This window comes from Coturnix japonica, chromosome 3, assembly GCF_001577835.2.
Source record: "Coturnix japonica isolate 7356 chromosome 3, Coturnix japonica 2.1, whole genome shotgun sequence".
NCBI lineage: Eukaryota > Metazoa > Chordata > Aves > Galliformes > Phasianidae > Coturnix > Coturnix japonica.
In genome coordinates, this window is record NC_029518.1 from 72304185 (window position 1) to 72318671 (window position 14487).

The 14487-nt window shown below is 39.5% G+C and overlaps 1 protein-coding gene across 2 annotated transcripts in view; it reads left to right on the forward strand.

The window, feature by feature from the left end:
- ELOVL4 (ELOVL fatty acid elongase 4) overlaps nt 1–14487 on the forward strand; it is a 35974-nt gene that overhangs the window by 14730 nt on the left and 6757 nt on the right. For both annotated transcript variants that reach the window (XM_015859034.2, XM_015859035.2), the window contains exons 2-4: nt 3875–4062; nt 6721–6801; nt 13735–13906. In XM_015859034.2, coding sequence (XP_015714520.1) covers nt 3875–4062; nt 6721–6801; nt 13735–13906 — 441 coding nt within the window. The remainder of the gene's footprint in view (nt 1–3874; nt 4063–6720; nt 6802–13734; nt 13907–14487) is intronic.

The window sequence follows — 14487 nt, forward strand, 5'->3', positions numbered from 1 at the left end:
ACATTTTGTGCACTATAGTGTGTGAAGTAAGATGCAGATTTGGTTAAAGCTTGTCACTTTGACTTTTCCTGAACTATCTGTTAATTAAGAAATGAACTCTTCCTTCTTGACAGAAACAAATCTTTGCCCACTGCCTCATATCATGTGGAAGATGAGGATCTCCTTGTTTTTTTTAAATGGTCTCTGTTGCTTTTAAGCTCAGATTTGTTGAGTGATCACTAAAAGCAAGAGCAAGTTGAATTAAAAGGGAGATCATAGTGTCATAATTGTGACACAGCAGTGTCATTTCAGTTTCAGTAGGTAATATTCTATGAGGTGTGGAAAATGGGGCAGTTCTTTCTGTGTCAAATCACTGTACTATACTGTACAGCAGTTGTTTTACACAGAGTATGTTATATAGCAGTACAATTGTCTGTCCCTGGGACTTGCTGAAGTATAAAAGGCAACTTTTATCTTTTTCTTCCATTGTATTTAACTGCCTCTATTTTCACAACCAGATTATCTGATATTTTGCCAGTCCTCCCCGTGCTACTTGCCCTGTTTGCCCATGGCTTCTGTCAGGGGCTACAATGGCAAGTCTGACTGCTATCACTCTGGCAGCATCCAGCTTGCTGCAATTTTCCATGCACAAGAACAATGCTGCTTCTCTCTTGTTTGTCTCTTTTATTAACAGTCATAATGGAAGCATCTAGACTTGTTTCTATTTCTTCTTTTCCACTTCTTTTTAAGGCTGATGGCTTCAGTCCTAAAAAGCACTGTATTTGCAATTTGCAGGTTAAATATTATAAAATCAACAGGAAGCGAGATGAGTCAGTGCCGTACATGCTGTCTTTTTGTAGACCACAATGTGTGGGATTTATTTGAAATACAGAAGGTCTCCCGACATCTGCTTCTAAAAGAATAGTTCTAATGTATGTTCTTGGCCTCCAAGGCAATGAGAAGAAAGTGGAGAAGGAGGGATGGCAGTACCGTTCTGTTCCTACCTCAGTGCACCAGAGTTCTGTGCAAAACAGACTCAGTCTAGAGAGATTCATGTGATTTATTACCTCCTGATAATAGACCAGACCTGTGAGAACTAAAAGCAAACTACAAACACCTTCCTCCTATCCACCCTCACCTACCTCCTCCCCACAAGTGACACATGGAAATGGGAAATGGGGGCTGAAATCTGTGATGTTTGGTTTCTGCCACTCCCTCATGGTCACTCTCTGCCCATGTTCCACAAGGTTCCCTCCCATGGGATGTTGTCCTTACCAAACTGATCCTGTGAGGGCTTCCCATGGACTGCATCTCTCCCAGCACTGCCCCAACATGGCTCTGCATCACAGGCCCACCATTTGGGTACTGCTCCCCACAGGTGCAGCTCCCCCAGCCATCCCACCCCACCATGGGCTACTTGCCACAGCAGCTCCTGTCTGTGCTGCTTCTATGTGGGTATCCATGGCTGTGGCTCCTTCAGACCCCATCCACCATTGCACCGTGGGCTCCTCTGTGACTGCACATGGAGATCTGCTCCATGTTGTGTCTGTGGGTACCTGGAACACCTCCTCCCCTCCTTCTGCACTGACTTCAACATCTGCAGGGTTGTTAGTAATAGAGCAGTTACTTTCTATCGCTATAGCCAATGATTAGCCTTCATAAGAGAGGCAGAAGGAAACACTGAGAAAATGAGGAAAGAAACATTATTGCAGTCACTTCGATCCTTCCTCTGTGGCAGAGTCATCTTTTAATCATGAATGTCACTGGTTCCTTAGGCTGAATGCTTCTTCTGACATAGATCCAGGACTTTATATGGCAAATTCTGGGTCCTAGAGTTTGTGCAATGCTAAATCCCAAGAGTGACTCTAAGGCAGTTTAAAAAAACACCCATAGTCTCCAGCATAGAAGCATAGACTACTTAAAGCTGAGCTATCTGAACTGTTCTATCTAGTGTTTTTTCAATAATGTTATTACTTTTTTTTTTTTTTTTTTTTTAATCTGAAATACATCAGACTGATATGCATCAAATAGCAAAGTTATTTGGCATCATGTACTATATATAAAGTATATATAATTGGAGATTTTGATGCTACGTTTTAAGCTTACAACTTGATCAGCATTTTCCCAAATTTTTGTGTCTTCCATTTGCAACAGTTATCTTCAGTGTTGTTACAAACAATCAAGTCTCAAGAATCAAATGCATGCAGAATAGGTTTCTAGGTGCTACTCAATTGGGAGGAGCAGTCGATTCCCTTGAGAGAAGAGAAATCTTGCAGAGAGTTCTTGAGAAATTTTGATAACATGGTTATTGGATGTTGTGGTGATGGATCTGCTGCTGGACTAGATGACCTTAGTGGTCCTTCCTGATCTTAATGATTCTATGATTGGAGAGGGCTGGACAATAGCAACCACACAAAGTTTAACAAAATCAAGTGCTGGATTCTGCACTTGGGACAGGGCAACATCTGTGTGCAGCCCTGGAGGATGCCAGGAGAGCAGCCCCATGGAAAAAGGAGTCTGGGAGTTTGGGTTGAGTGGAAATTGAACATGAGCCAGCAGTGTGCCCTGGAAGTCAAAAGGGTGCAGTGGTAGGAATGCTGCATTGCAACACCGGAGGCCCTGGGTTCGAATCCCCCCTATGGCACAAGTGGTAGAAGTGCCGCTCTGCTACACAGGAGGCTCGAATCCCGGGGGTTGGACTCGATGATCTCTAAGGTCCCTTCCAACCCGCACGAGACTATGAGACTATGGTGATGATGATACTTTGGAGTGCATCAGGTCAAGCACTGCCACCAGGCAAGGGAAGGAGTTGTCCTGCTCTGCTCTGTGCTGCGCAGCTTCACCTCCTGCACTGGGTGCAGGCTTGGGCACAAAGATATAAGAAGGATGCAAAACTCTTAAAGAGCATCCAAGGGATTTAGATGAAGGATCTCTAGATGGTAAGGTCTCTGAGGAGCAGCTGAGGTCCCTTGATATCTTCAACTTAGAAAAGATGAGGCTGAGAGGAGGCCTCATAGTGACTGCAGCTCCTCACAGGGAGTGGAGGTTTTAAGTTGAAGGAGGGAAGATTTAGGTTGGATGTTAGGGGAAAGTTCTTTACTAGAAGGGTGGTTAGGTCCTGGAACAGGCTGCCCAGTGAGGTTGTGGATGCCCCATCCTTGGAGGTGTTCAATACCAGGTTGGACGGGGCCCTGGGCAACCTGATCTAGTACATGCGTAAGTTTGGTGGCCCTGCCAGGCAGGGGGGTTGGAACTACATGATCCTTGAGGTCACTTCCAACCTGGGTCATTCTGTGATTCTGTGGAGGGGCAGCACTGAGCTCTGCTCTCTGTGACTGTTAAAAAAATGTTCTGCACCAGAGAGTAGTAAGCCCTGGAACAGGCTGCCCAGGGCAGCAGGCATGGCCGCAAGCTGCTGGTGTTCAAGGGGTATTAGACAGTGGTGTCAGACGTAGGGTTTGAATTTTGGGTGGTGCTGTGCAGAGCTGAGACTCAGTGATCCTTGTGGGTCCGTTCCAACTCAGGATATTCTATGATTCAATGAATGGTGTTGAATGTTTGATTATATTGCTGCTGCAGTCACTCATAATTCTAAGTAAAATGCTTTTTGGGGGATTGCTGGATTGAGTTTGGGTTACCTGATTATATATATGTTTTTACTGTTTTTGGATTGTAGAACTGGAATGTAGAACTTGTTTAACTTAGTGAATCTCTGTATGAGGTAATGTGATCCTTCTAAACTATTTTATTTAATTTCCTTAGAATGAATATATTGTGCTTCTGCTATGTGATGCAGCTATTCCAGGAGAAAATAATATGTAATGAATGCAGTGCCTAAAATGATGATGGTATTTGTTGAGAGTTTGACTCATTCTGTTTGCTTCATCCTCCCCAGACAAGCGTGTCGATGATTGGCCCTTGATGCAGTCTCCATTTCCAACACTGACTATAAGCACTATTTATCTCCTCACTGTTTGGCTGGGCCCCAAATGGATGAAGACAAGAGAGCCCTTCCAGTTACGTTTCCTGTTGGTTGTTTACAACTTTGGAATGGTTCTACTCAACTTCTTCATTTTCAAAGAGGTGTGTATGCACTCTTACAGAAGGGAATTCCTACTAAGGTTTGAAAACATCTACAGATGTGAAATTGAAATAATATCATGCATTTTATAGTGTATGTTGTAGGAGGTTTAGCCCAGATGTTTAGAACTGAATTTGTGTTTGACATGAGTATTTCGGTAGTTAGGTTGTGAATAAAATACCTAGATGGATATATATAATTTGTGCACTATCTAGACCAAGATCTTCTTAGATTCATGTTAGTATAAATACTGTACAGAATAACTGGAGTCCATAAAGATTTAAGTGGAATTATATAACAGTTTGGAAACTGTTTTCCCAGCATATTGTTTCAGAATACATATGATCCTAAGGAGTGGTTTTGGTTACTGTGATTTTGCTCATGTGGGTTAAAGGTCCTCCTGAAAGACTGTGAATCCTGAAAGATTGTGAATTTACAAGATGTATTTCCAGAAATAAGAAAACAGTTACTTTTCAAGATGACCTGTTCAGCACTTTTGCTAGGAAAGCAGGAGCATTCTTTATATTGACCTTTCTCCAGAGTCTCATATTAGTTGATTAGTTGATTAGCAGTTTTTAAGTCATACTTCAGTAACTAATCCTAGGCATAACATCTCCTTGCACCATTCAGTTATGTGATATTACAGATAACCCAGAATTTAATGTTTTCACCTAAGGATAATTGTGGAAATTGATGAAACTGATGAGGCATCTTGGCAGGTTAAAACTGAAATTCCTCTGAAATTAGTTTTTTTGTTTTGTTTTGTTTTTTGTGCTATCTCTGTCTCTTTCACTTTTTTCTTTATCACTTTGTATTATCCTAAGCTGAATTACACCAAGCTTGCGGTCAGTTCACATTCAAAGGTCTGTTGCTTCTAGGATAATAAATGTAATGGTGTAGCATTACCAAACCACTGAATTCATATACAAATAAATGCAACTACCCAGCTGCAGGCAGAGGTTCTAATTTCCTGCTGTTTCAGATGGCTGTTCAATTGGCTATTCAATGGACGTTAAACCAAGCAAACTGTTGGTACAACATTTGTAGTAAGAAATGACTTTTCCTAGCTTTAGGGACTGATACAAGTATTCAAGTTTCAAATGTTGTCTTTAGCCAGGCAACTTCTACTTCAGTCTGTGTGAGGTTTGCATTACCTATGTGTTCCTGTTGTAATTGTCATGAGTAAGGTAGTTGTTACGGGTAAAATGATACTCTGGAAGTACTTTGTGAATGACTGAAGTTTCCATCTATTTCTAAGAATAGCATTTGAATGTGAAGTGCTTTTGATAATGTCCATAAATCTTGTTTTTGAATTTAAATGTTATTTTAATATTCATCCTGATCACAAAGTGCATTGGTCACCTTTGATAATATACATTAAAATGATGATTCCATAAAAAGCTGCTAGATTTTTCAGTCCAAGACTTTCATATGTTGATCTCAAGTTTAGATTGATATTTAGGTGCAAATTTACCTTCAAACATTCATATGTCTCAGATGAAGATCCCCATTTTGCCACAAAATCATGTATTTCTTATTCCATTTTGAAGAAGTAGCTTCAGGCTGGTGAAGTACATTTGTTACTGCCTTTGCCAAGTGAACTTTAGAGAAATTACCTAATTATCAGCAGACCACAGTTGAAAATGGTTATTTTCTATAATGGCGCACACAAGACTATTCTGTAGATCTCTGGTACGGTCAGATGTTATGGTCAGATGTGCTTATGCCCATGTGGAACCACACAGGAGAATAGTGGTTTTACACTGGCTTGTAAACAGGCTTAGGTGACAGAAATAATTGGTTTCTGAGATCTCTGTTTTGGAGATGTTCTTGTATCAATTTTCTTTACTGCAACAGCTCCCATTTTACAATATATACTATCTTTTTGCACCTCAACTGAGTGGGATTACCTGGCTTTAAACAGCCTTGGATTATAGTGTATATGAACATCAAAATTAAAAGTATTAATTAAACCTTGTACAGCTCTAGGCAAGTGCTCTTCTTTCCAATGGAAACTTGCTCAAATGTCAAGTTATCTTTTCCTGCTTTGATTATTGCAATACACTTTATTTGGCATGGCTCTACAGAAGCACTTGATGTGCTTTAGGCCATTCCACTTGGCACGAAGTGGGGCAGTTCTCTTCATGCCGTGTCTCTCCATATGTTTTATGTGTGCTCAGCATTGGCTGTTCAGGGATTTTTTTCTGGATTTTGATTGGTACATTGTTCTAAGAATGGTAGATGCAGATTCTCTAATCCCTGTCTGCTGGAGAGAGAATCTGCTCTGATCTGTCACAGCATTTGTGTTTCTGTCATCCTCTGTGAAAGCAATTAGGTATCTTTTGTTTCTGAATCTAGAGTCCTCTGAGAGAAGAATCATGTCTGAATATCTTAAGGTTATATTTGTTCAGGACATTACTTACCTGGTGAAATACATGCAAGGAAAATTAGTACTTTTAATTTTATAGGAAAAAAATGCTCATTGAGATAGCAGATTGTTAAAACTAAATACTGGTTTTCATCAGTAGTATTAAGACTAATTAGGACAGTTAAAGTACTTTGTGCAGGTAAGTTTAATGTAGCAAGAAACTTGTTGGTAACTGTTTTGAACTTGGTTTATATAGTATCTTTCCCCTCATGTATGGCTTTAATATTTTCAGCTGTTTTTATCATCAAGAGCTCGAGGGTACAGCTATGTCTGCCAGACTGTGGATTATTCAGATAATGTTTATGAAGTTAGGGTGAGTATTTCTTTATTATTATTATTATTATTATTATTATTATTATTATTATTATTATTATTATTATTATTATTATTATTATTGGTGTGTGTGTAATATATAACACTATGTTATGTTGTAAGTTTTGTCTGAAGATACAGCTTCCAAACCTGTTCTGTCAGCCGTACTGTATCCCGTTACATTCTCTGATTGCTTTAGGCTTGATTACGTTACACATAGCTGGGTTAATCACAAACGTCAGTGTTTGCATTAACTTTCATCTGACTGCTACAAGGATGCATAGTCTTAAAGATACTATCCCTGGCTTCAGCCCTGGTTGCATGAGCCAGGATAAACTTTGTATGTGTGCTTTGGTTGCCAGCCTATGCTGCAGTTTATGATATAGCGTTACCACAGTAAAGGTGTAGTTCTAGATCAAAGCAGGTAAGATTTGTCAGCATATCTTGTGGTTGCACTTCACTGATACTGGTGAGGCAACTTTTTGTCTCCTTTATCATGTTTGGCTTCATGAACTCTTAGTAGCTTCTGGATGAATGTTTTATCACTATGTTTCATTGCAGAAGCTTAGATTTCAAATGTGTGTATTTTGGAAAGCATTCAAGTTAAAATCAAAGTGCAGATGCTTCTTAGCTTCGGTAATACTGTTGACTAGCTCATGTGTTAAGCCTTATCTTCCAGCAGAGCTGACTCTTGAGAATCTTGCAGCTGTCCTTGCAAGTTTCATCCACTGCAGATTATAACACGTTCCTGAAAATGCAATGGAAGCGTGTTATGGTCTAAGTATCTTGGATGGTTATAGCACATCTTGAAAAATGATTCAAGAAAGTGACTGTTCATGGGTACTCAAACACCTGTGTAAGTGGCTTGAGTGATAATGAGAAAGACAAGTTTGTTTCTTAAAACTTCTGTATAATGGCTTATGTTGCAGAACAGCGGTGATAGTCACTTGTCTTTTGTCTTTACCACTATTGTGGATTTGTTGTGTTGTTCACTTAAATACTTCTGTTAATTATTGTGTTTAAAAGTAAATAATTGAAGTATAAAAAAAGGGTTTTATGTTGCCATTTATTTGTTGTGGTTTTTTTTTTTTTTCCAATAGACAAGCAAAATAGAATGCCCTGATACTCAGCTGAATGATAGTGAGGGACTGTGGTGAAATAAACTGAAGGAATTTTGTCACAGAGTTATCTAGATGAATTTATGTCCATGTCAGGGGGGCAGTAGGCCCGTGGGTCCCCTGACCCCAAAAATGAGAAGAGAAAAGGGGAAGGGGTAGGGGGATGGGAGCTGGGCTCAAAGAAACAAACAGAGCAGTGGCAATGATCTAAGGAGGAAAACTTATTTTACTAACTATGATACTGGAATGCAAGATAACACAATATAATACAATCTAATTGAAATTGAGGCTAATAAAACAAGTAAAATAAGTGAGAGAGAGTTTTCCAAAGACCAAGAAGCCTACTTTGAAACTGAGGGTGCACGGCTTGGAAGCACACTCACACTCACTGCCAGGCAGTGATAGAGAGAGCCAGAATCACTTCCATGATGTATTTTCCTCTCTGACCGTGAGGTCCTCTGGGACATGTAGTTCTTCTTCTCTGTGCTTCACATGATGTCATGATGTGGAATACCAATAGCAAAAATTACAAAGCCATGACAAATTTTGATTATTGTTAAGCAGAAGAGATGCAGCAGTTCGTAAATGAAAACTGTTTAATAGCTTCACTTCTAGGTGCACATGTAGACATGCTGTACAGGTATCAGACCTGATCAACAGAATTGTATTCTATTTTGTTTATTATAAGGAACAAAGGATTATGAAATAAAGACAAAAGGACCAGTACAATATAGTAATTGGCTATGGTATGTGTGGCCAAGATTCTTTTATTTCCTAGCTTTTTAAGGTTTTGCAAATTTGTGGATTTGCATAAACTTTATTTCTAAACTTTGGGGTTGTAATATGATCAATTTGCAACTGATGAGTAGGGAAAAAGGTTCAGTTTTTTGAAGTGTTGCATTAGTTGTTTAGTCTGCTATTGGACAAGACCGTCGTATGGTCATAATCTGGTGGTTCTGGGTAAATTCTCAATTTAAGGCAATGAGTAGCAAGTATAAAACTATACTTTCTACACTTGCACTGAATTTAACTAAGGAGTCTAGAGGAAGCATCTGGCCTACATCTGTGTATCATGCTTTGTTACGGAGACTAGGAAGCTGGAACAACTATTGTCAAACTAATTGCATGTCTCAATCTGAATGAAAATTTAGAAGTCTTGATGTCACCTCTGTATCTTTATCATTTCTGGATGAAGTGCAAATACAAAGTTCCTATGTAGGGGCCTATTCAAAGGCTATTTTTTTTTTGCCTACAGGGAGTACAGGAAGCTGTTTAACAGTTCCAAAGCAAAGATACATACAGTCCATCTCTCCTCAGCCCAAACAGATTAAACTGAGAAGGCACCAAATCTCAATTATGTGGTGGGTTTGGTAAAACAGTCCAGCCAAGTTTGGCAGTGTGATCCATGGTCTTCAATTTAATAGGAAGCCTGGTATTATTGTGTTGCAAGGGAAAGTTTGTCTTCTTCTCTGTCCTGATACTGGATGTTTGAGCCTTCAGTTTGGTCAGCATTGTAATGTAGTGATCAGAACTGATGGTTTGTCAATGTTTCAGGAAAAGCAGAAAGATTATCCCTTTTCTATCACAAAAGACAGTGCTGACCCACTGAGGACAGTGTCTTGAACTTTTCCATTAATGGGGAATTTACATGTTCCCACTCCACGAACTGCAGTTTTGATCTGAGCTGGTATTGGTGATGCCATGTCTCATCACTGTTAATGGCAATGATTCAGGAAACCATCACCTTCAGCCCCATATTGGTTCAATAGGTCCTGACAGACTTGCATATAGTGTTCTTTCTGTTCCTGTGCAAGCATCTGTGGGACTCACCTGGCGTAAACTTTGTCATGATTGTTTCCAAGGCACTGAAGTTGATATTAAGCTCAGTATACAGATGAATTGATGGAGACACTCTTCATTTCATGGTATGACAGCTCTGTGTGGCCATCCAGAACATAGTTTGTCTTTCATGTTACTGCCACCACTGCTGAAATGCACCCACCCACTGCCTCACTTTGCTGACCTCCACTGTTTGGTCTCCATAAATGTTCAGTGAATGTCAATGGGTGTTATCTTTTCTGCATGGAGGAATCCAGTTGTAAATCTTTGCTTCATATGTCAGATGCCATTCTGTCAGACTGCCCCTCTGCTGCCATCTGTCGCGTGGCAAGAAAATGTAATGGAATATTGGCGTAAAGGTTCAACTTCTACTGCCATACCAGCAACATTTGCCTCTGACATTGTGGGACAACATAATAATATAGGAGACATTTATTTCAGAGCAGCCCTTGTAAATCCAGGCAATGGAGTGCTCCCTTAGATGCTCCAGTACCTGAAGTGAAGGATTTCATAATTCTGTGTGAATTAAGACATTTTAATATCTGTAAATAGTCACTTGCACCCTCTGCTTATGCACATGTGTTCTTGTTTTGCAGAACAAGGTTGGTCTCTTTTGTTTGTATTTCTGGAGAGATGAGAAGTCAGAATCTGCAGTGAATTAATATTCAGTGTTCTAATTGTAATCGCAATTATGAGTTATGGTTGTAACTGTAGTCTGCTTGCTTTTACTCACATTATTTAAATGTATCTACAGATCGAATAGTTTCCTCTAAATTTCTATGAGAACTTGACTTTTAATAAGATAAGCCCCATGGTTCTATAAATGAAATTCTATAAATGAAGCAGAAGGAAAATGACTTCTCTTATAAAAGAAGTCCTGTTCCTTAAAACCCCTTTCTGGATGGCTGCCCCAACCTCAAATAAGAAAAGAGGGTTCAGGAGCAGAGTTCTGTGTTAAAAGAGCCCTCTGTTCAAAGACCCTGCAGCAAGCAGAGTTCATAGGATTGGACCTCTTGTTGACTCCCTTAATCCTAGGCTACAGTGTAATCTTTTGTGCCATCTGGTGTTTTAACAGATTTACATTGATGCATCTGAAAACTGACAGAAATTGTATGGTCATAAATAGTATTATTCATTACAGGAATGGATCTGTTTTAATGCATACTTGCTCTTAAGCTACGTCCAAAACAAAAGACTGTGGAGTAGGTCATAATTTTTGGTGCATTATAGGAAAAGTTTGACAGTAACCATCCACTCCTTAAATAGCTCACATGTTGGTGTATTGTTCTACTTTCTATCCTCTGTCACTGATAGTGTGCTGACTTTGGGAAAATAATGTAACATCTGTTTGATTTTTTTTCTGCACTTGTGAGCTAATGGTCAAAATGCCTTCATAAAGCACTGAGAGCTCTGGGATTAGGCCAATACCTGGAATCTGTCAAGAATAAATAGTAAAACCTCAAAATGGAAAGCAGGAGGACAGAAAAAAAGAGCTTTCAGGCAAAAGATCTATATAAACATAAAAGTCAGCAGTTATTATCCTGCAAAGAAATGGAAGCTATTTTTATTCTTAAGTAATGGGGAGCATTTTGATCAAAAATTAAGCTGTCTTCGATCCACATGCTGTAATTGCTTTCTCTGCAAGACAGTTAGAATTAAAAAGAGGAGAAATAAAGTGTTTGACTTTCCAAAAACATCCTGGGCACAAAATAGTTTAATGTTAGATTTTTCATGTACATTTTGCTGTATTGTATGTCATACAGTAAATTTACAGGTTATTCCACTGTTTCTTTAGCAAAATATGCAGTAGCTTTGAGCTTTTCAGGCAGTTTGCTTGTAGCTGACCTATTGATTCTTTGCAGTTTTCTCAGAAGACTGCACTTCCAAAGAGCGTGAGTGCAGGTGTGTCAGTCTATGGATGCAGGCCAAAGTGTTTACTGTCAACTCATGAGATGAAAAGATGTTTATCTTAATTTATTTAGAAGACGCAGCTTTAGCAAAGATCTGTAAAAGATGCTGTGCTGTGATGCTAATCCATGGGTGTGAGACAAAGCCTTGATGTGGGTGTTGTTATACACATGCCTATCTGTCCCAGAGGCAGAACTGTACTGAATATTGGGTAACATGTATTGATAGTTCTTGCAGCTTGTATGCATGTCTGGGAACTCCAGTATCTGTGGGTGTCGTTTTTCTCTCATCAAGCATCTCTTCAACTTTGGCATGTATCTTTTGATAGAAAATTGACAAAATCTGTGTCTTCTTCCTGAGATCTGAAGTAGGCTGTACTGTGTCAATTAGGGAGAAGGGCGTTGATTAACGTTTCCACAGAAGTCTGCAGTTTGGCATCAGTGAGCTGTGCAGTCCCTTTGGGAAACTGCAGAGTCTGCAATGCAGAACTGCGGCATTCTTCTGCTTTTTTTTTTTTTTTTTTTTTTTTTTTTTTTTTTTTTGACTTCTGCTGTAACTTCTTAAAATGTTCCCAGTCCACTTATGGCTGTGACAAGCTTATTCTGAGGAGATATGTGTTTCTTTCTGGCTCTTTCACAGACATGAAGGAAAACAGCAGACAGGGACGTATGGTTCTGTGTTTCTGTGATCTCTGCTCATTCTCCCAGTTTCCTTTCTCTCACTCATCCATGCTCTTAGATATCCCTGTTCATGTGTATTTGGTCAGGGAAGCTGCTGCCTTCTTATTAATTTTTTTCTGCTATCTATCTTCTATCTACACTTCTTGCAAATGGGTGTGTTATGACATTGCCTGCTTTTCTTGCAGGTGCTGCCATTTCCATCACTTTTTTGTTTGTTTGCTTGTTTTTAAATTCTATTAATGAGTCACCATCTGGGATACTTTCTGGTCCCACCCTTGCATATCAAGCTAGTTGACTTGCAGTGCCAGGAATTGCAGTCATTGCTGTGCTTCCTGATCTGGAAGGGAGTCCCCACAAACCATGTATTCCAACATCACTGTATTGGCAAATTACTACACGGAACTTCTTGGCTTAGCCTGGTATAGCAATATTCTGGTTTCAACAGGAGGACACGTTCATATGACATCTGCTGTAATTGATGGACTGAGAGTGGGGGAAGTTTAGATGTGCAACACTATTGTGTCAGATAGATAGGTCATATCTCCGCAGCTTGTGTGGCTCCCATGATCTCATTTCTTCCATTCCCTGAATGGAATGTAGCCACTAGGGGAATGCTGGTTTCCAAAGAGTGTTACTGAATAGACTAGAAGAAACTAAGTGGAATATTTTCCTAATAGATATGAAATCTACCTCAGCCTAGCTTATTGAATGATTTGGTGTCCTCCTATCCATGTGCCAGTGATACTGAAAAACTTTGTGTAAAGTTTCAGCCTTTGCAGCTCATTTGACCTTGAATTTTCAGCTTTGTTGTTCTGACCGTATCCATGTTGCTCCATAAGTATGGGTAGCTCTTTTGTAGTCTTCTTCCACAAAGCTCAAGATACAGGATGAGGACACAAACTCCTTGCATTTAATGGGTAAACTGTCCAGAGATAGTAATGTTCTTAATACTTCTAGTTCTTTTTTGTGGTAATGATTTGTGAGCAGTGCACTCAGAATACTACTACTACTACAACCAGAGTACAGAATCACAGAATGACCCAGGTTGGAAGGGACCTCAAGGATCATGAAGCTCCAAACCCCCTGCCTGGCAGGGCCACCAAACTTGCACATTTGCTGGATCAGGTTGCCCAGGGCCCCATCCAACCTGACCTTGAACACCTTCAGAGACGGGGCATCCACAGCCTCCCTGGGCAGCCTGTGTAGATGAATGGAGTATTGGTTTTGTCTTTAATACTTTCAGACATTTGATGTTTCCACAGCAACATTTACCAGGATTTGGGAATGGAAGAGATGTTCTTCTCTTGCATTAGATTACTGGAGATAATTTAATTCCACTCAAACAGGAACTGGAAACCACTAATTTATTTATTACTTTTCTCATTACAGATAGCTGCTGCTTTATGGTGGTATTATGTCTCCAAAGGAATCGAATACCTAGATACAGTGTTCTTCATCCTGAGGAAGAAATTCAACCAAATCAGTTTTCTTCATGTCTATCACCATTTCACCATGTTCACTTTGTGGTGGATTGGTATCAAGTGGGTTGCAGGTGGACAAGGTGAGTTTCCTTCCTCTCATATTTTGTGTGGATGTATGGCAGAATTATTGTTGTTTATGATCAATGGGAAAAAGTTCTACTGGACTTAGCATTAGTAGAAGGCTGTTTAAATAGCACTGAAGCACTGCAGTGACTTCAATGTGTATCATCTTCCTCTGTGGGAAATGTGGGGGAGGAAAAGATACCAGGGCCCATAGTCTAATGAATTGCAAAACTCTTTTTTTTTCTTCGTGGCATCAACTGCAGGCATGAAGTTTTGTTTTCAAAATTATCACTGTTCTGTATGAAATAGATGAATGTGTCTTGCCTAACTTCAATTTTTGCAGATACAGAGAACTGCAAAATCTCATTATGAGCAACAATCTGTGTGCAAATGTAATGAAGTTAACGGAGATGTTATTTTGGCATTATATCTGAGTTTGGGGTTTGCTTTCTTTTTGTATTAAGAGACACATATAAAGTTCTGAAACCTTCCTTGAAGGTGAGCCAAAAAATCCATCAATTAACTTTTAAAACCTATTCATGGCACAAGTCTATAATTCATTATTAGCCTTTTTTGGTCCTTCTTATATTCTAATACC